This window comes from Staurois parvus, unplaced genomic scaffold, assembly GCF_062004578.1.
Source record: "Staurois parvus isolate SC_StPar_1 unplaced genomic scaffold, SC_StPar_1.0 ptg000159l, whole genome shotgun sequence".
NCBI classification, from domain to species: domain Eukaryota; kingdom Metazoa; phylum Chordata; class Amphibia; order Anura; family Ranidae; genus Staurois; species Staurois parvus.
The window spans coordinates 3,613,808-3,636,422 of NW_028317955.1; the positions used below are offsets into that span (position 1 = coordinate 3,613,808).

General features: G+C 40.4%; 1 protein-coding gene across 1 annotated transcript in view; it reads left to right on the forward strand.

The window, feature by feature from the left end:
• The window catches only part of OVCH2 (ovochymase 2), a 102,734-nt gene that overhangs the window by 76,475 nt on the left and 3,644 nt on the right, over window positions 1-22,615 (forward strand). The window contains exons 19-22 of the mRNA XM_089675920.1: window positions 810-972; window positions 2,916-3,017; window positions 16,613-16,736; window positions 22,045-22,175. Of these exons, the coding sequence (XP_089532046.1) occupies window positions 810-972; window positions 2,916-3,017; window positions 16,613-16,736; window positions 22,045-22,175 (520 nt within the window). The remainder of the gene's footprint in view (window positions 1-809; window positions 973-2,915; window positions 3,018-16,612; window positions 16,737-22,044; window positions 22,176-22,615) is intronic.

Consider the following 22,615-nt stretch of genomic DNA (forward strand, 5'->3'; position numbering starts at 1 on the left):
TCACTGCTGACAGGACTTCCATCTTCACCCTTGCTTCCTTCCAGGTTCCAGCCGTGTGAATGACTGATCTGCAATGACATAGCATGCACACAGGAGTAACGGTCACAGCACAGAGCTCTGCAGGGTTGGCATGACGTCATGTGCCGGTGATGTCACCGGTTGCAGAAACAGTGACTATCTCTTAGATGGTACATGTTTAGGAGATATTCCTTGTACCTACAGGTAAGCTTTATTATAAGTTTACTTGTAGGCACAAGTGTCCAAACGGAGTTTGCTACCGCTTTTAATTTGTGTCATTCTGAGGAACAATGGCAGATACTTTGGTGCCAGTGTGAGGAACAATGAAAGGTACAATTAGGCAGGTACTCACCTGAAGAAAAGTTACATGTCCCATGCTGGTCACTCTTCTGCCTGACATTAGTGTCGGAATTAATTCAGCACCTATTAAGCGGATATTAATCTGTCAAGAACTATCTGCAGACCTGCAGGTGTGCCTGGGCCAGGGTACTGGCATCAAGTTTCTGGGTCTAATGACTCTACTGGCATTGCATGGGTGGTAATATGGATCAAGGCTCATTGGAGGATTGTCTGGCTGGCCATCCACCCCTGGGCCTGTGGCTTCTATTCACAAGGCTATGTGAAGGCACTGCTGTCTGCAAATCAGTCTTGTTTGGGTCTTCATGTAGTCTAGTCTTTTGGGTGCAGTTTGATGTGTTTGGTCAGTAACTCTGCCATTGTGTAACCTCTATACTTCACTGTTGGAACTATGAATCCATCTGCTAACCATCATCTTCATTTGTTTGGTACAGGGACAGCCTGGCAGTCCATTGGTTTGCCCTTCCAACGATCCCACAGCCTTCTTTATTTATGGAATTGCCAGCAGAGGAGTTGGCTGCAGAGGAAATTCCAAACCCGGGTTGTACACAAAAATTCTCTTATTCACTGAATGGATACAGAGTGTCATACAGGCAGGTCAGTGTACCCTATGCTGACAGCAAGAGCTATAAATTGTAGAAACAACAATCTGAAAAGCTTTTTTGCCAGCCGACTTAAAGTGACACTAAAAGATATCCTTTATTCTCAAAAAATAACCCATACACATCAATTACTTATTGGCCCTGTAATCTATTTTTCCTTAAATTGTTTCTTACTCTTGCCCACTAAAAGTCCCATAATTAATTAAGCCTACTGGATATTGTCTTGGACCAGCCAGATAGCCAGATGGAGATGAGATTCCTTGAATGTGGTTTAGGAATTTAAAGCTGACATCTATCCTTGCCTTCAGTCTTGCACAGTTGTGCAGACTCTTTTCCTGTGCTGAAATTTCTTGCTCTAATTTCTGCAAGAGGAAGTAGAGCATTAAGAGGACCTGTGATGTCACTAGACTGGATTGCCAGAGAAGAAATGGTGAGTACGGTGTTCTTTTTTTTTTTTTTTTTCAATGGTGCAGAGCTGGCTCTGGGTCGTGGTCAACTGAGGGGGGGGGGGGGGGGGGGTCAGTGGAGGTGGGCTTTAAATAAAATAAAGCCCTCAGTTGATATTTTTATTGTTGTTATTATTATACAGGATTTGTATAGTGCCAACAGTTTACGCAGCGCTTTACAACATAAGGGCAGACTGTACAATTACAATACAAATAATACAGGAGGATTTAGAGGGCCCTGCTCGTTAGAGCTTACAACCTAAGAGTGAGGGTCGAGAGATACAAAAGGTAATAACTGGACTAATGGACAAAATACATGTGCAGTTGTTAGGTGGGGGCAGGATAGGCCTTTCTAAAGAAATTATTTTTCAAGGATCATCTAAAAGTGGACAGAGATGGAGATAGTTAGACACACTGGGGAGTTGATATCTTTCTGTTTATAGGAAGGTGCAAGGTGGGGACAGGATAGGCCTCTCTGAAGAGATCAGTTTTCAGGGATCGTCTAAAAGTGGACAGAGATGGAGATAGTCAGACACACTGGGGAGTTTATATCTTTCTGTGAGTAGACAGGTGCAGTTTAGTTTCTCCACTGTAGGTGGCACTTGTTCAGAGCAGCAGTACAGCTAGTTCTGGTTGGCTATGATACATCCAGGTGACCTTGGCAGCGATCTTGGGTCACATAGTCTTTTTAAGTCCCTGCCCCGAGATTTTGGCACACATTTGCAAAGTGGCTAGAGTATGGAGAGCATACCTGTCTGTCAGGGACAGCACTTGTGGTAGGGACAGGTTTCTAGGGGAGTAGCGACAGCTCAGGGCCTACATGAAAGTGTATGATCCAAACGCACACTTTCCTACGTTAAAAATGGCTGTGTGTATAAGTGGGTGCTGCAGCGACCGTCGGCTGGAACCGAACAAAATCAGCAAGGAAAAAATGTCACCAGCACACTGAGAATCACCAATATGGGTCCAAAGGTTTTAATAAACCATCACATAGTTACAGCAAGGCAACGTTTCGGAGTCTTGCAGGACCCCTTCATCAGGCATGTGACTCCGAAACGTTGCCTTGCTGTAACTATGTGATGGTTTATTAAAACCTTTGGACCCATATTGGTGATTCTCGGTGTGCTGGTGACATTTTTTCCTAGCTCAGGGCCTACGTCTGCGACTCAGCAAGATCCCATTTTAGTTGATTGGCCAGGCTGCATTCCACCCCCCTTTGCAAGTTCTGTCTTAAGTTCAGGCATACTAAAGCTGACTCTCCGCTGCATTTACTGTAAGTTCTTGGTTGGGTTAGCTCCTCAACGGGTTGTACTGTTTGCAAGTTCTTCAATACATTGGTTACTTCACTCTGGGCCTTTGTGTGTTTACTGCTGCTGCAGCTATCTAACATTTGGGTCATAAAAATAGATTTTCTAACAACAAATTTCATGTCATGTGGCACTTAATTAAAATGAGACAGGTTACTAATTTTTCTTTTTAATGTCAATTAAAGATTCGCTAGAAATTGGCCACTATCGCAATGATGTTGGTCAAGACAGTGCATGGATCAGTAGAGAAGAGCAGCCTGATCATATTTTCTCCGAAGAGCAGCAAGGTATGTACAAGCGTACTTATTTTTTTTATATAAATTACATTATCTGCTTACGCAAAGAATACTTATTCTTAACTTTATCTCTTAAATTAAGAAACCCTAAACATTTAATCTGAATGTATTCAGCTGATGGCAGACAATATGGATTTTGATTGGTTTCATTCGAATTTAAGGCGGTTGAACTTTTTTTTTACCTACAATCCCACCTATATGTGTATACAGTGTGTGTGTGTATATATATATATAGAGAGAGAGAGAGAGAGAATGAGAATACAGTGTGTATGTATATTTGTGTATATATATATCTATATATGTATACTGTGTATTTCAGATGAGGTAGCCATAACTTTATGACCACCCACCTAATATTGAGTAGGTCCCCCTTTCCCTGCAAGACAGCCCTGACCCATCGATCCATGGATGCCAATATACCTCTGAAGGTATGCGATGGTACCTGGCACCAAGCCATGAGTAGCAAACCCTTAAATTAGAGAAAGTTGCGAGGTGGGGCTTCCACAGACTGCACTTGTGTTTCTTAAATTGGCTTTCAGGACAGCATAGGAGACATGCCAACAGGAACAGGAAACCTATCCCAAAATACTCTTTAAAAGGAAGTTCTTCTGCTGAATTGTTCGTTTTTGTTTCCCCCAGTCAGAGAAGATGCATCTCCTGGAACGTAGGTGAGGGCAGCCTCTGTTTCTCTGGCTGTTTCTCTTCCACCCACTCTTTTACCTGTTTGGCCCCCTTGGGAGCAGCTGGTATGGTTGTCTGCCTGATTGCCCTCCAGGCCCCTCCGTGGTATGGAAAGGAGGTGGTTTGAATCCTTTTGTCCTTCTGTGCTTGGCAAAGGCCATGTCTGGAAGTGGCACAACCCCTTAACAGGGACCAGCATGGGTACTGTAGGTTCCCAGTTCAGGTATCTGGGTGCGTGCACTATCTGCACTGTAGAGCACTTTTTGGTGGGGACCACGCGGTAGCTGCTTTGGGTGTGTGGCCTGGCTGTGTTCCTGTTTTGTCCAGATGTCTCCGGGCGGGTTGAAATCATTTCCAGGCACTGGACGCTTTGGTTCCAAACCTCATTCTTGGCGCAGGGGAAGGGAAGGCTGCTGCCTGAATAGTAGTTCCTTCCAGCAACGGCTGTCAGGATACTACAGGTGGAGGAGATAATACTGGATTTTGGATTCTTCAAAGCAGGCTGCAGCTCAGGCAGATACAGATGCCCTTGTCACCAGCAGGACACAGGTAAGCTGGTGGTTGCTGTATCTACTGGTTTTCACTTGTGTTTGTTCCTAGGTTTTTACCTAGCCTGTAATCTGTCACCTGGGACCCCTTGGTGTTTGAATTAAAGTGGTTGTAAAGGCTCAAGGTTTTTACCTTCATTCATTCTATGCATTCTAGGAGCCATTGGCTCCTACTATTGTTAATCACAGCCAGTGAGAAATTAAAGCAGGGGCGGGGCCGAGCTACGCACTTTGTACACATGGATACACAGAGCAGTGGTTCGGGAGCCCCCATAGCAAGCTGCTTGCTATAGGGACACTCAGCAGGAAGGAGGGTCCAGGAGCATTGTTGAGGGACTCGTGATTGGGAGGATCGAGGCTACTCTGTGCAAAACCACTGCACAGAGCAGGCAAGTATGACATGTTGAAAGAGAGGTAGAGAAGGCACCACTGAGTGCAGGCTGTAATACACTTTTTTAAAACATTGCTGTGAATACACTCACATTTGGGAAGATATAAAGATATATACAGGCACATCAGCTGGCTCTGGACACAGGATTTGGATATCTTTCACCTGCAGCTGATCCACACTGGTCCCGGACAATTCTTATAGACTTCAGATGTGCCTGTATATATCTTCTCAAATGTGAGTGTATTCACAGCAATGTTTTAATAGCATGTATTACAGTCTGCACTCAGTGGCACCTTCTCTACCTCTCTTTCTACATGTCACATTGGAGATCTGCTTCTGCTCTACCCTGAAGGCTAGCCTTGACCAGTCTACTGTTCTGGAGCCTTCGAGGATTCTCTGCTGGACTCCGCAGTGGTGTTCTCCTCCATTCCCCCATTCTTTTCTCCCCCAACAGTGGGACTATGGGCCTAACGGGACATTCATGTGTGCCAACTCATCTCCATGTAAGTATGACATGTTTGTTATTTTTAAAAATATCTACCTTTAATGTAATTTTAATTAATTCTTAATGTCAAGAGATGTGTGGGATTCTTTTTTTTGCCCAATCATACTTACCTAGGTGGATGCAGCATCAGTCCGATGCTGCACCTGTCCCCCGCTGGCTCTAAGTGTGAGAACTCAGCAATTACATGACTGCTGATCGCTGAGTTCTCACAACCGCTTTAAGCAGAGAGCGGGACTGTTAGTCAACGGTCTCTGCTCTGCCCCCCTCCCCCCCCCCGGTTTCACTGGAGCGCTGGGCTGTGTAGGGGGAGGGAGTGACTGGCTCTGGCTCTCAACAGATCGCTAAGAGGCTGAGCCAGGTACCGCTCCAGACTCTGGGGTGGATCCTGACTTCAAAGTTGGGATCTTTCCCCAGCCTGGTCTGGCTGAGTGACATCAGCCAACAGCGGGCTCCAACTGCACTCCTGTGATCCACAGGAGAAGTACAGCCAAAAGAGCTTTGGCTGTTCTTTTCCTTTAATGTGACAGGGCACCATTGAGCACTCCCTATCCAGGGCTTCTTAGAAGGAGTTTGGGGGTCCTGACTGATTTCCTCTCTCTAATTAACTTTAGGATATAGCTCCTGAGAGAGGAGGAGGAATCTGCTTGTAGCAATCTCCTCTACAGTAATAGAGGAGATAGCCTCCACCTTCCAATCTTTTGGTCTTTTTTGGTAGATATAACACCCCTGCCTAATCAGACCAGTGCCAAGATCCCCTATTCCTGTACTGTCAGGTGTAGGGGTTCCTCAGAAGGTTGATCTTATAGGGGATTTACTGGCCCCTCTACTCCTTCCCAGCTACTAGATTCATCTAGTAGGTCCAGCAAAAGGAAATTTCCTCTACTTTAAGGGCAGAGGATGATGATTCCTTCTGTAAATATAGTTGATAATTCCCCAGCAGTAAGGGAATGCAGTACAGTTGTGTTCAAAAGTTGTACACCGTATATAGAAAACAGCGGACAAAACACATTTCTTTTATTTTCTTACAGAATTCATATTCAACTCTAGGTCTTACCAGAATAGCAGAGTCATAAAACAAAACATGGCAACAAGTAAACAAATGACCGCTGTTCAAAAGTCTGCATACCCTTAGTGCTTAATACTGTGTATTGCCCCCTTTAGCATCAATGAAAGCATGGAATCTTTTTTAATAGTTATCTATGAGGCCCAAAATTCTTGCAGGTGGTATAGCTGCCCATTCATCTTGGCAAAATGGCTCCAGGTCATACAAAGTTTGTGGTCGTTTTGCATGAACTGCACGTTTGAGATCTCCCCAGAGTGGCTCAATGATATTAAGGTCAGGAGACTGTGATGTCCACTCCAGAACCTCCACCTTTTTCTGCTGTAACTATGGAGGGTCAACTTGACCTTGTACGTAGGGTCATTGTGGTGCTAAAAAGTCCAAGAGCAGCGTTTGTGCAGAAGAATGCAAATTGTCTGGTAGTACTTTCTGATAAAATGCTGCATTCATCGTGCCTTTAGTTTTCACACGATTCCCTGTACCTTTAGAGCTCTCACACCCCCAACACATCAGTGAGACACCACCATGCTTCACAGTGGGGATGGTATTCTTGTCACTATAGGTCTTGTTGCTCTCCAAACAGAGCTCTTATGGTTGTGACCATAAAGCTCTATTTTGGTCTCGACACTCTAGATTACAGTGTGCCAGAAGCTGTGAGGTGTGTCAAGATGGTAGGCATAATGTAACCAGGCTTCTTTGTGGCATTGGCACAGTAAAATGAAAAAATCTATTCTAAAAGATCAGAAAAAGTAAGATGGTGTTAAATGAATAATCCAAGCAAATTAACTACTTGAAATTGTTTAAAAAATACATTTTCTTCACTTGCTTGAGTAAGAACCTAGTTACATTCAAGGCATGCCGGTTGTGACGACGTCAAACATATGATGAAACGCGTTGGGTGGAGCCTTATGGGACATGACCACTCTAAGCGGTTGTCACGATTGTCACATTGAATTGGGATTGCTGCAGACCCGGAACTGTTTGGCGCTTACGCTTTTAATTAAATGTGAGTGCAAATTACATTTTTAAATTTTATTATGCACATACTGCACCAAGAGTCTTTACATTTTGCTTACTTATATGGCTTGAGAACAAGGTTGGAGTGGAATCGAGGGTCGGAGCATTACTACTTATCTAGGATATGTTTGGGGTTAAGCCCTAAAGCACTGCTGGCCTTTTCATTAGTTTGAAAGCCCAGTAGCTCTGGTAAGAGCTCTTACTTACTTTTTGTCACCAGGATTTCTGAGGTGTCCTTTCCCCCTCCGATCATATTGAATGTGGGTGCCCTCATTCCTTTCCTTTTGGAGCTTGGAAACACTGTTTGATTCTCTGGATTTTATTTTGATCACGATTATGTTTGGTGGACTTTATTCTTAATTACCACTCTTTCTTCATTGTATCACTATGTTTCATTTAGCGCTGCAATCTTTCTTGCTCTACCTGACCTTGGCTTAGTATCAAGAGATCCACAAATTTTCCACTTCTTTATAAGTGATTGAACAGTACTGACTGGCATATTCAAGGTTGTGGATATCTTTTAATATCCTTTTCCTTCTTTAAAAAGTTACATTACCTTGTTACGCAGGTCTTTGGACAGTTCTTTTCTGCTCCCCATGGCTCAGTGTCTAGCCTGCTCAGTGCACCCACATGAGAGCTAACAAACTCATTGACTATTTATACACAGACACTAATTGCAATTTAAAAAGACACAGGTATGGGAAATTAACCTTTAATTGCCATTCTAACCTGGATCATCTTGTGTGTCTGTACCAATCCCAAACATTCCAGAGTATGTAGACTTTTGATCAGGGCCATTTGGCTGAATTTTGTTATTATAATTTAAAAAGCAGCCAAACAACTATGTGATAATAAATGGCTTCATATGATCAGTATCCTTAAATAAAAAAATATTTTTTGGCATGATCAGTCATATTTTCAATATCACCACCATTTCATGATCCCTGCCATAGTATGCACATTTTTAAGCACAACTGGAAACTAAATCTTCAGGGGTAAATGTCCTTAGATGTAGGGGTGTCTATTTAAGGGCTGTCTAGTATAATGTGTGAAAATCAACAATGCAAACAGCAGGACAGTTAGCTTTTATTGTAAACTTCATAACAGTCACTTTAAGAATAATGCTGACTAAAGCATGGCCATTTACAGACAGTTTTAACCACTTGCAACTAACCCCTTTCCACCAAATTTTGGATCTCGAAAACAAACAGTTTTGATCACTTACTGGTCATTATTGATGTCCCTAGATGTACCAACCAAGCACATTATTATTTCCGCCCAGGCTTTTGCTCACCTAATACTTAGACACTTTCAAATGTTTTTGCTGTTTTAACTGGGTATTTGTTGTAGTAGGGTATATCCTCTGTGTCGTCCATTAGCGTTACCTTGTACTGATGAGCTCACATGTTGTGGCTGCAGTTTGTAGGGTCACGGCTGATCGATTCTCCTATGTCCATGTATTCATTCTCCTAGCTTGTCCCTTGTCACCAAAGGGACAAGCAACTTCTTGTTCTGGGTCCCGCAGAGCAAAATAAATGCTTTGCCATGTCTCTGTGATGCATCACAAATGTGGGAGTGCTAATGTGATAACACATCTCTTCCCTTTGTTGCTCTACCGGCTTGTGCCCATTTCAGATCTGATTACTGGTTTTAACCTGAGTACTAGATTGAGAGACCCAGGGATTGTGGGATATGTAGTTTCTCCACAGGAAGTGTCTGTTCTTAGACTACAGACAGAAGTTTGTGCATTAACCTATGCAGTTCCATGTGGCATGCCTCATGTTTGAACACAAGCTGACAAAGAAATGTGAAGTTTGGCTTTACTATAGGATGTGAAGATTGACTCTACTATAGGCTGTGTGAACAGGGCAACAAATTACACCATGAAACCATCTTATGCTATTAAAAAACACAAGGTGTAAGTAGTAACCTTTATAATCCCTTTCATATCTTAATAAGTTGCATTTACCTAGTTTAACATTTCATACCCAAAAGATTTTTTTGATAACTGTTCTACCTTCTAACAAAAGTTGGTTAGTATTAGTTACAAGAGAGTGATTCAGTTTCAAAATTACTGGGTTTTTTTGGGGGGTTTTTTAATGAAAATACCTAAGGTCTGATTTATATTTCAATATTTTTATTGAAAATCTGTAGAAACAGTATACAGGAAACATAACATGTTGAATTGTAGTAAAACAATCAACGTCATGGTATGTGTAGTTACATAATAATATTAGATATCCAGCACTAACCTGCTCTCACTATAATACCCCACCAAGTCACTTCAACCGTCCTTCCCCTGAAGTACATATACAAATCAAATAATCATTAAGCACACTTGGTAACAAAAACCTCAATATTCGTGTATAAAGTCCCAAAATAAGTCCCAAAATCTCAGTGTATAAAGTCCCAAAATAAGAATCAAAATAGTTCCCAAAGAGGTTATCTCTAAATCAATGCTTTCTTAAATCTTCATATCTTCAAACCGCCTTTGTTAGGTGTACTCCAGAAATAAATCTTCATATACCTCAAAGAAAAAAACTCGACATAGTGCTTTATCCAAATAATATCCAAAATATACTAAAAGTGCCACACTTGTTACATGCAAAAACAAAAAAAACACTCCCGTGCCACAGCAACCGTGAGAAAAAAAAAAAAATACCTCTGCCTTACATGTTATTCACTGCACACAAATAACAGAAGTGCATAATTACCCTCAAGGTAGTAACACAAGCCATAGATGAGATTAATTCCAACCTTTTTCCTTCAGCCTTTCCAACCACTTCCCATAGACCTCATAAACAGACCAGGGATCAGTGTATATAATAAATAGTCACAGTACTTTATTATAGCAACTTACATTAAAATAAGAAGAGATCAGCTTCCACACACAAAACGATTAATTCCACAATCGAACCTCTCCTCAGTGGTGTTATAATATCCTCAGCATACCACTTTAGGGAAGGAATATGTAATTGGTAATGAGTTCCCCACTACCCATACACTTGTATGGAGGATTCAAGGGCATACACAGCCGCGTGTTCCAAGAGCAAAGATGGTCGCCACAGCACTTCCGGAAGAGCGTCAAAACGTCACCACGTCACGTGCCCCGGACGCGTTTCGTCACATCCGGACTTTATCAACAGGGATACGGACGTGTCTCCTCACTCTCCTTAAATACCATTGACCCAGGAGGTGAGGATACAACTGCGGCCATTTTGCAACCTGGAAGCCCGGATCTCCATACCCATACGGAAAAATTGCACCTAGATCAGCAGAACACCTGGGAGAAAAACAATCCCATACTGGCCAACTTGTGCCCTCTCATTATACCAATACAAATTTAATTGAAATAAACATCCCCCAACTTTTATATATATCTCCATAGTGGCCATTTCTCCCGGAGAAAGAGATATGGAGGATTACCGTAATAACTCTATTTATAAATGGCAGGGAATAGTTGACACTAATCCCCAATCCAATATGTCATCGCCGGCTGTTTCAATGAGAGAGGTGGGAACAAAAGGAGTGGTGCCACCCCCGGGTAATAATACAAAGAGTAAAGTATCTGCCCCTAGAAAAACAGAACAGAATCATGGATCCGGGAATTTGAATAATAATTATTCGAAACCATCTAATTCACCCTATCAGTCCTATAATATTCCAACCCAGAATCGGTTTCAACCGCTGTCAGGGTGGAATAATGGGTACTATAATAGCCCCAGGAATTTTAGAGGGAGAGGTGGGCCCCAGAGGAATTTTTTTCAGAGGAATCCAAGAGGCAGGCCCCCGGGTCCCCCTCAGAGGGAACCATATTACCCCCAACAATGGGGGAATCAGGGGTATTGGAATCCCCCTTACAGGAGAGAGGGAGAATATGGCCCACAACAGACCAGAGAGGAAGAAATCCCAACACAATGTCAAAGGATGGAGGAGGGTGTTCCACAGGGGGAGAACGCAAACAAAAGGAAACGGAAAGAAGTATAGGGGAGGGGATTTATAATTTGAGCTCTGTGGATTTTACGGATAATGAGATTCAATTACTGGATAAGGGTTTAAAGTTTGCGCCGAAAGGAAATCTGAATAAGTTTGGAACATTTATAGATATTAATAAATTTATTAGGAAATTAAATATTAAAACGTATTTTTCTTCCCTCCCTGGCCCGACTACCGCAGTCAACTGTATGAGTAGGTCGATGTTTGTTCACAGCAATCTTAGGAACAGATCGACCTTTAATCCTTTAAACTCTAGGAACCAATTTATTGAGGTTTTTAAACGTATGACGATTGATGACCTATATGTATTAGAATGTGAGAAGGTCAAGGAAGAAAAAGCAATATATCAGGGTTTAAGAAGTTTGAAGAATAGAAAGGAAATTGTTATTAGACCGGCGGATAAGGGGGGTGGAGTGGTTGTGATGGATAGAGTGCAATATGAGGAGGAGATGTGTAATATATTGAAGGATTCCACTACATATTGTAAGATCCCCAAAGATCCTACTTTAAAATATAGAAAGGAGTTGAAAAAAATAATTAAAATGGCGAGGGATGATCATATTCTAAGTGAAAAAGAAGCACAGTTTGTAGTTCCATCGGTTTGCCGTATTCCTTTTATGTATATCCTCCCGAAGATTCACAAAAGTCTCACAAATCCTCCGGGTAGACCTATCATCAATGGCATTGGCTCGGTGTATTCTAGGATAGGCCAATATGCAGATTTTTTTCTACAGAATATCGTTAAACAGATGCCTTCATTTGTTAAGGATAGTCAAGATATAATAGAATTGTTAGAGGGAATGAAGGTTACGGAAGATACTTTGTTGGCTACCATTGATGTTAATTCTCTTTATACCAATATAAAACGCGTAGATGGTTTGGAAGCCATTAAATGGGGTTTAAAAAATTTTTCTGAGCTCCATAGAAAACAAAGGAAACTTATTATACAGCTATTGGACTTTAGTATGAGGAACAACTATTTTTGGTATAAAGGAGAACTCTTCATCCAGCAGAAAGGCGTAGCTATGGGGGCGAAATTCGCCCCCAGTTTGGCCAATATTTTTTTGGCCAAATGGGAGGATTCAGAGATTTTTGGAAAAAACTGGGGAGGCCTGAAAGTGTGGAGGCGATATATTGATGACATCTTAGTAGTTTGGGACGGTACCGATACAGATTTTGACATATTTCTAGATCATATTCGTATGAATAAATATGAATTAGGATTTTCGATAAATAGGAGCAAGGAATGGGTTAATTTTTTGGATCTGCATATGTTTAAATTTGGAAACAAACTGTGTTTTAAAACTTTCTTTAAAGAAACTGATAGGAATGGGTTCATTCCTACCAATAGTTGCCATCACCCTTTGTGGATCCAGGGAATCCCAAAGGGTCAGTTTATACGTGTTATGAGGAACTGTTCAAGATTGGATGATTATATCTTGCAATCTGAGGTGATAAAAAATCGTTTTGTGTCTAAAGGATATGATCCTATGAAATTAGAAAAAATCAGATACAAAGTAAGTCAGAATTATATAGGGGATGGGAAAAAAAAGGAAATTAAGAATAAGAAAAATCATGGAGTTGAGGGGAATAAGGGAGTAGACTTTGCTTTCATCTCCAAATTTAGTTGTCAGTACAAAGGAGTGGAAAACATTATTAGGAAACATTGGCCTCTATTGCAAAAAGATCCTACTCTGGGAAATATCTTACTGGAAAAACCTCGCTTATCTATAGGAAAAGTGAGAATTTACGTAATCTGCTGGTAAAGGGAGTGATCTCCCCTCCGAGTAAACCAAGGATGTTTGGGCTCCAGGGTTTTTTTCCGTGCAAAAAATGTAAGATCTGCAAAATCACAGGTGTAAAAGAGAGGAAAATCACAACATTTAAATCATGTGTTACGGGAGAGATCTTTACAATTAATAAATTTATTACCTGCAACATGAAATATGTGACCTATGTACTAGAATGCCCTTGTAAAATCCAATATGTTGGTAGAACAAAAAGAGATTTAAAAATCAGGCTTAAAGAACATGTTGAAAATGTGAAAAAAGGGAAGAAAGAACACAGTGTATCCAAACATTTCCGTGAGTTTCATGACTCAGATCCAAGTCTTTTGAATTTTTGTGGTATTGATGTCTTGGAATCTCACTGGAGGGGGTGTAATAGGGTACAGGAGATATCTAAAAATGAAACTTTTTGGATTTATAGGCTGAACACTTTGAAACCCAGGGGTCTTAATATCGAGTTAGACCTCAATTGCTTCATTTCTGATCAATAAATTGCATTGTTGGAGGGAATATATTTAGGGTTGTATAATATTTTACATTTTTTTATTTATTTATTTTTTTTATATTTTTTTTAACTTTTATATATATATATTTGGTTATATATATATTTTATTTATTTTTTAATTAATTTTTTAATTTTAATTGTTTGGGTCATAATAGTGATTGTTTGAAAACCTGATTATAATAGGGTATATGGTTACGTCATGTACTCTAATATAGTGTTTTAGGACTATGAGTAGATTATATAAAATATGTGTATGTATATTGGCCGGATATTGATTTATTATGCGATCATTTTATTATGTTAATTCTCATGTTTTATACGATAGGGGGTGGAGTAGAAGAAGGTGGATAAATCTGATCTCCATCCCTTTTTTGTGAATGCTAGGGATTTTATAATATCTGATGCATGGGGCTCCCTCCGGGAGAAATGGCCACTATGGAGATATATATAAAAGTTGGGGGATGTTTATTTCAATTAAATTTGTATTGGTATAATGGGAGGGCACAAGTTGGCCAGTATGGGATTGTTTTTCTCCCAGGTGTTCTGCTGGTCTAGGTGCAATTTTTCCGTATGGGTATGGAGATCCGGGCTTCCAGGTTGCAAAATGGCCGCAGTTGTATCCTCACCTCCTGGGTCAATGGTATTTAAGGAGAGTGAGGAGACACGTCCGTATCCCTGTTGATAAAGTCCGGATGTGACGAAACGCGTCCGGGGCACGTGACGTGGTGACGTTTTGACGCTCTTCCGGAAGTGCTGTGGCGGCCATCTTTGCTCTTGGAACACGCGGCTGTGTATGCCCTTGAATCCTCCATACAGGTGTATGGGTAGTGGGGAACTCATTACCAGTTACATATTCCTTCCCTAAAGTGGTATGCTGAGGATATTATAACACCACTGAGGAGAGGTTCAATTGTGGAATTAATCGTTTTGTGTGTGGAAGCTGATCTCTTCTTATTTTAATGTAAGTTGCTATAATAAAGTACTGTGACTATTTATTATATACACTGATCCCTGGTCTGTTTATGAGGTCTATGGGAAGTGGTTGGAAAGGCTGAAGGAAAAAGGTTGGAATTAATCTCATCTATGGCTTGTGTTACTACCTTGAGGGTAATTATGCACTTCTGTTATTTGTGTGCAGTGAATAACATGTAAGGCAGAGGTATTTTTTTTTTTTTTCTCACGGTTGCTGTGGCACGGGAGTGTTTTGTTTTTTTTTGCATGTAACACGTGTGGCACTTTTAGTATATTTTGGATATTATTTGGATAAAGCACTATGTCGAGTTTTTTTCTTTGAGGTATATGAAGATTTATTTCTGGAGTACACCTAACAAAGGCGGTTTGAAGATATGAAGATTTAAGAAAGCATTGATTTAGAGATAACCTCTTTGGGAACTATTTTGATTCCTATTTTGGGACTTTATACACTGAGATTTTGGGACTTATTTTGGGACTTTATACACGAATATTGAGGTTTTTGTTACCAAGTGTGCTTAATGATTATTTGATTAATTACATAATAATATATCAACCAATAATGTAGTGAACAATAAACTGGAAACCCCAGTAGGGTTTGGTTGAGTTTAAGCAACTATTCCATCAGTCAAAAGGTGTGGGTATTATCATATAAACAGTTAACAAAGGTAGAGAGACCAGAAATTAAAGAAAGAACTGAAAAAGAGGGTAAAGAATAAATCTAAAAAGAGGAAAGAGAGAGAGAGACAGAAAGAAAGAAAAAGGGCCAGCCAAAAGTCCATTAAATAACAGGGAGATACTTAATTCACGATTCCCAGGTGTTCTCAAATTTAGAGGTATTATTGTTAATTATACTAGTAAGTTTATCATGAATCATAATCCAATTAAGTTTCTGCGGAATTGTTGACTGTTTCCAACGTTTAGCTATAGTAATTCGTGCCACCAACAGAATATAAAGAATTAATTTAACTGAGTTCTTAGGAATATCAGTGGGAAATAGATGAAATAAGGCTATTTCAGGGGATCTGCGTGTATTACTTCCCGTTACTGAGTAAATAAAGTTAAATAAACGGATCCAAAATCTATTCACCACAGGACATTTCCACCATATGTGGAGCATAGTACCCTCTTGTCCGCAGTGTCGAAAACAGCTGGGTGACACAGATGGGTACATTTTAGCAAGACCTGTAGGAACTAGATACCATCAAAGAAGCGTTTTGTAGTTAGATTCAATAAGTGTGGTGTCTAAGGTCTGATTTAGGTACTTCATGCTTTACACCAGTGGCAGGCCAAACACCTATTGCTAGGCCTGGTTTCCTGCCTATAGGTGCATGCCCATATGTGCAAGAACCACCTAGTATCTGCCATTCTACTCAACTGCCAGACTGTCCTGATGGCTGCTGCAGACTCAACTGGTATTGGCAGTGGTAACTATACATGGGACAGGGATACTCTGCCAACCGTCCAAACAGGTTTGTCCTGCACTTTTATTCAGCAAGTCAGTAAATAAATTGAGCATCAATGTAAGAGAGCTTTATACAAGTCCATAGCATAAAACAAACAAAACATCTGCTTGTCAGTTCTAATAACTAAACTTATGTCAGTTTCTGACTGACATGGGTTCTTGACACTAACAGGTACTATGGTACCTTTTAGTGTTCTGTCAGTACTCAGCCTTATCACCCAGCAGCAGGCTCCCACAACAAAGAGAGTGAAAGAGAGCCTGCAGCATCAGTCAGCTCAGATGTAAAAATGCCCAATGACAGATGAAACTAGCTTGTTAGGTCTGGCCAACAGTTGAGACATGGACTGGAGGCTTCATCCCACCTAAAACTCTACAAATTCTCTGGGCTTCAGGACCCAGAATAAAACTGATTAAGATATGAGAAAACTGCAAGATTTGTTTCTCCCATAACAAACACAAACCCCGGAGGCCCCCCACCGTGTGTAAGTAAGAAATCTAGGTGACATGTATACAGCGTCCACAATCCTGCCAGCCAGCAACTCACAATTCCTACACTGTGTAACTGAAAGCAACTTTCCTTCCACCGTGGAAGAGTCACTTTACAAACAGTGTAATAAACCCTGTGATATTAACCATGCTTAATTATGACTCTACGGTAGGTGCTCTTTCCAGTGGCAGCCCTTCACAGACCATCTACACAGAATGCAAGGGTGAGGTGTTACTGCAGTCACCAGGGGAGGTTAAGCTGTCCGCTGACAGTCAGGATCGCCCCAAAGGCTTCAGGTAAGAGTAACTGTATATATGATCTTAGTGCCACTCCTCTGAGCATTCCTGAGACATTCCCATGAACATTTTCCATATCTGAGAGTCTCGTGCTGTTATGGAAATCTTTGTGATAAGAGCCACTCATTGCATACTGAGCTTTTTATGCTAGAATCCTACTAAATCTTCATTACATGCCCGTTGAGAGCTAATATTGTTTGCCAGAAAGTATATTAGGATGTGATCTCCACATGTTTGCTGTTTTTTATTTTTTTAACAGTATTTTATATACAGATCTGTAGATTCTCCCTTGAGTGGCAATCTGTATATGAAACCAGACAACCAGCAACTCTAAAGAACAACTGCTGTGATAAAATCAATTATGGAATAAGCCATTAAGCTGATTGTCTTGCACTAATGAAGAGGAAAAGTAAAATACAAAATGTAGCACTACTGAGCTGGAAGCACTTTCTTTATAAATGAAATATTATATTTATGTAACTAATATTACACGCATGAAAAATGTATGGGGCTGTCACTGCTGGACTCTCATTTTGAGTATTCTAGTCCCTTGGCAGTCATAATGATACTTTTTCTCCAATGCTTTCTTATTCTTTGACCCAAAAAATGTGTATAGAGATAACCATGTGAATAGTATAGCGGTATCATCCATACTATTCATATTTTATACTGCATTTCTCAATATAAGACAAGTTGCTTTTTCTTTGTTTTGATTTTCTAAAAGCAAGTTTTTTTTTTTTGTTATGTGTTATGTATAAAGATAAGGACTTTTCTAATCTCATTTACAGAATACCTGTTTTGGGTCTGTGACTCAAAAGCATTAACGTCAGAGAAAGCCAGGCAGCTAACATTATCAAAAAGAGGTCAGCCATGGCAACCATATCTTTCTGCTGACAGAGCCACTTTAAATTGGAACAAAAAATACATTACGGTATCTAAAGCCATAACTTTTATTTTAGTTTTGGATAGACTGGTGAGAGGTTAGTACACCTGTGTTTTCATTAAGTAGATACGCTCTCTCTATTTTTCCTGGTGACCACTATCCCTGGAACTTAAAGTAAGCTAGAGCAACCAATCAGAAATAAGCATGCAGTCTAGGCTTGATTTCTGAGTTTTATCTTCTTACCATTACATTTTGCAATTTAAGTCCACATGGGTGTATCCAAAATAGAGATAAATATAGCTAGACAGTAATGACAGAAAGAAGACATTGGGGTTGATTTACTAAAGGCAAATAGGTTGTGCACTTGAAAATGCATTGCAAGTGCACTGAAAGTGCAGTTGCTCTAGATCTGAGGGGAACATGCAAGGAAAATTAAAAAAACTGCATTTTCGCTTGCACATGAGTGGATAAAAGAAATCAGCAGAGCTTCACCTCATTTCAAAGCTTCTCCTTGGATCTAAAGCAACTGCACTTGCAGTGCCCAGTATATTTTCCTTTAGAAAATCAACCCCGTTGTGGTATTGTACAGGTAAGCAGGATTGAATTTATTATCATCTCCATTGGTGACTGAAAGTTTGTGTCCCCTCTGCTGAGTAAGTTCAGGAGCTATTCAGGACTACTAGAATGGACATGTCGTGTCTTTGAGCAATATAACTGATTCACAAAAAAAAAGACATTTTCATTTTTGATATCCCCGATTTTCCAGTTTCAAGCAAGGTTTACAAGGTAGTTTCCATTTTGACCAGTAGAAGGCAGAAAAGCTCCCATTTCGAGGAAAGCAGCAGCACATGTTAAAAAAGCATAGATCACCGAAAAGCCTTGAGTTGAGTTTACATTACCTTGGTTAAAAAGTAGACAACCAGAGTGTTCTCTTTTCTGTGTTCTTACATTGAACACCTTGTAATTCCCTGATTTATTTTATTTCCCTGCTCTAGACAAGTATTGGGAAAGGGAATGGCTGGTGTAAAGTAAATATTTTTATAACATATTGGTGTTAAAGGCTAAGTTCACCTTTTGGGAAATAAAAAAATAAATGCACATATTTTTTATGAAAAAAAAAGTGCATTTGCTATCTTTTCCCGCATGAGCATCCAAAGCATTGCACCTGTGATCAGTATATCCTAGGTGCAATGTCAAGCTCCTGCAGACAAGCCATACAGGTACCTATCAGCGTCCTCGCAGTTCAGTCAGAAATACAAGCTGTCTGCCGCAGTGGCAGATGGGACATACAGTTTTCTCATTCACAGATTCCTGCGAACAAATAACACAGCTGTGTGGCCATAGCCCTGTAAGCCATGATGTTTTCAAAAAGTTACAGCGGGTGCGGAGAGAGGATCCCCTGCCTGCTGTCATGGGTGGGGGATTGAAGCATCTGAAGAGAACATGTACTGGAGAATGTTACAGCCTAAATATAGGTGTGATGTGTAACATGCTCCAGGAGGTGAATTTATCTTAAATCGGAGTTCCCCCCAAAAAATTTATAGTCAGCAGCTACAAATACTGTAGCTGCTGATTTTAATATAAGGACGCTTACCTGTCCAGGGATACAGCAACGTCCTCACCCAAGGCAGTTCTTCATTCGGCTTCGGGTGGAGGTGCCGGCATCTGCAGTAAAAGAAACTGGAAGTGAAGCCTTGCGACTTCACAGCCAGTCTTTTACTGTTCATGTCTGAAAGGCGTTACACTTTGTGAATGGTCCCGTAGTCTTCAGGGACCTGGGAAGTGTCCTAGAAAGCTGTGGGGGAAGGAGAGATGTCGCGGTGCTTCTAACCAGAAGTGGGAGTGTTTACCTGTGAAAACCAGGTACCTGCTCCCCCCCTTAAAAAAAGTGCCAAATGTGGCAGTGGAGGGGGTGGGGCAAAACAAGCGGAACTTCCCCTTTTGTGTGAAGTTCCTCTTTAAAAAAAGAGTTGCAAAAATTTTAAATTATTTTCCAAAGACATTTTGTAATCAAATTATTTTACCTGAGCTTATTAAAGTTCTTCTAAAGCCTCTATTTTCTTTTAGGCATTTTCAAGGCAAGTTGGACTGTTAAATGTCCTAAAAGAAATGTAATTAATCTATTTTCTTTATTATTAAATACAAAGGGAATTTAATTTCTGCTGCACTCTGCTAGCGGGGATGGGGGTGCTTTAACATAATTTCCCTCAGCTTTTACAAATAAAACAATGCTGTCAATTTTATAGGGCTGTCGTCAGAGCCAGCCATAGCCGTTTTGCTGACAGGGCTATCAATGATGCCAGCACCTACAGGCGAATTCCACCTTTTGCAAAAATGTAATAAATGCACCCACAATAATAAAAAAAAATGCATTTATTAAATTTTAAAGTCTGCAAAGCATTGCAAATGTGATCAGTGCATCCTGGGCGCAATGCGCTAGCTCATGAAGAATCTTTCCCCAGCCTCAAGTCTTTACGGAGGATTGAACCCTGAGTTATAAGGCTGGAGGAAGTATACAATGGGCTGCAAGTGCAGTGACATCACTGCACTTTGGCTTCATTGAGAACTTTAAGTTTCTCTGCTGCGGTGCAGGTGGAACTTGTAATCTCTCCCTTCACAGAACAGATGATGTGGCTGTGCAATTAAAGCCATGCATAGCCGCACTGAATTCAAAACTAAACAGAAGCCTACGGGACGAAGTGCACCATGATTCAAGTGAATGGGAGAGAGAGAACAGTTTGGAGGGGGGGGGGACTGGGGAATATTAAGATGTTTCATGTTACACGCATTTTCAAGTAGAACATCAGCTGCTTCATGTACATTGGAAGTAGCTAAAGCATCTTACGTAGACGTAATGACTGGATGGAGGTCATGGAACACACCCAGAAATATTGGTGGGATCACATTTTCCTGTGGAAAAATGCTTAACTCTAACTATTCTTAAAAATGTTCCCCCCCCCCCCCACTTAATACCTATCCTGCATATCCTGTACTTGCCTACAACAATGTACCCGATTCCTACCAGGGTGGCCAAAGTACATTCACAATTGTTTTCTGTTTCAGGCGTTGTGGTCAAATAGGAACTACTGTATGTTCCATAACCTATGGTGGCAATGCCCCAAGGTATCCAGGATCTGAATTAGGCTGTTTAATTTAATTCGCTCTGTGATTTAAATGAACACCCCCAGATTCCCTCTTCCAGAAAATGGATAATGTATTCCCTAAAAAGATTAGAAGACTAACTTCATATATTATCCTAGCAGCTGGAATTGCAATTGCAAGATGTTGGAATCAGTTTGTGCTGCACTTCATCTATGTTAAACAAAATTGGGTCATAATCAACAATTAACTCACCTGAACCCTCCAAAATGCTTAAACCAAATTGAACAAAACATGGGACCCTTAGATTCACTACTTTTCCGCAGACTAAGAAGGCTTCAGAAACAATTTCCTTTCTACTATAGTGATGTCAGAAGAGAGACTCCCTTCTGACATCATTGCCATATGTTGACCCCAAAACATCGGGATGGCCTGAGGAGCCTCGGGTGGTGCACATGATCCAATCTGAGCCTAGACGAGATTATATATATTGGGCATGTATTGACCCCTATAATTAAGGGGTCAAAGGATTTGGTAAGTCTACAATTTGATATCACGGTGGTGCAGATTCACGTTGGTGGTTATATTGGAATGAAGATTTATCATCATTCATCACATAAAAAGGGGACTGTTCTATACACTTTATAAGAACTGTTTTATTTATGTTTATTTAATGTATTCATTTTGTGGCCATAATTCACTTTTGAGCACTTTCTTGTTTATCCTTTATTGGACATACATTATTTGTAAATTCATGAATTTTGTGAGGTATTTATATTTCACTTAGCGCAACACAAGTTTTTAAAATTAATTTGTGATTTAGAGGGAATCTCCACTTGGTTTGGCTTTGTATATGATTAGGGTGGGGTATCTGCGCAGTTTAATTATTTCATATTCTTGAAGTAACTGTATAGCAAAATTCATACAGTGAATGTGAGAAACAGCCCAAGGAGCCAATCAGATGTATTGTAGTGGAAGAAAAATGCTGAAAGGAGTAGAGAGCAGTGTGACAGAAAGATGAGTGCATCAATAGGCTGCTTCTACTTTGACTGTCCAGTCACAGGGTTGGGGTTGGGAGTAAGTGAAAGTGAATCTGCAGCATGGAAAGAATAGGTACTCTCCTCTGCTAGGGAGTGCTGTGCTATGTGGTGAAACTGTGTAAATCTCAGGTCTGGATGAACAGAAATAAAAATCCTTTGGCAGTAAAAACAGCTCCCTTATGATCATTGTATCTGTGTATTTAGCTGTTTGCCTGGAGTTCAGAGGTTGTTGGGCACTCCATGATAACCAAGAGTTACAATCTCTTCTTGATATTTTTTGTTTCAGTTGCCAGCTTAAAGTCCAAGCACCAGCCAAGCACTTTATAATACTGAATATTAAAGACCTGAACACATCTCATAGGCACAATTCAGAGATTGCAATCTACGAGGGAACATCAAGTAATAAAACTCTTAAAGGTAGGGACACTGTCTGATCACATGAATAAAATGAGGGACACGAAAAGTAAACTTGCTGCTGTTTGCTTGTGGGTTTGTTAAGTGTTACACAACCACTGATAAAGACTTTGGCCTTCAGAGATCCAAGGTTAGGCCAAATGACAAATCTTTGCACCATATTGTTTTTCACTTGCAGGGTCCAACGAATAAACAGCAAAGTAAATATGATTCCCACAGGTCATAGCATGATGGCCTCTAAAGCTCACAATATCTCAGATTCTCTGATTATTCTTATATAATAATAAAAATAATAATAATAATAATAAATAAATAAATACACACACGCGCATACTATGTTGCCAAAATTGTTATGTCACCTCTCCAAATTATTGGATTTAGGTGTTCCAATCACCTCCATGGCCACAGGTGTATAAAATCAAGCACTTAGGCATGCAGACTGC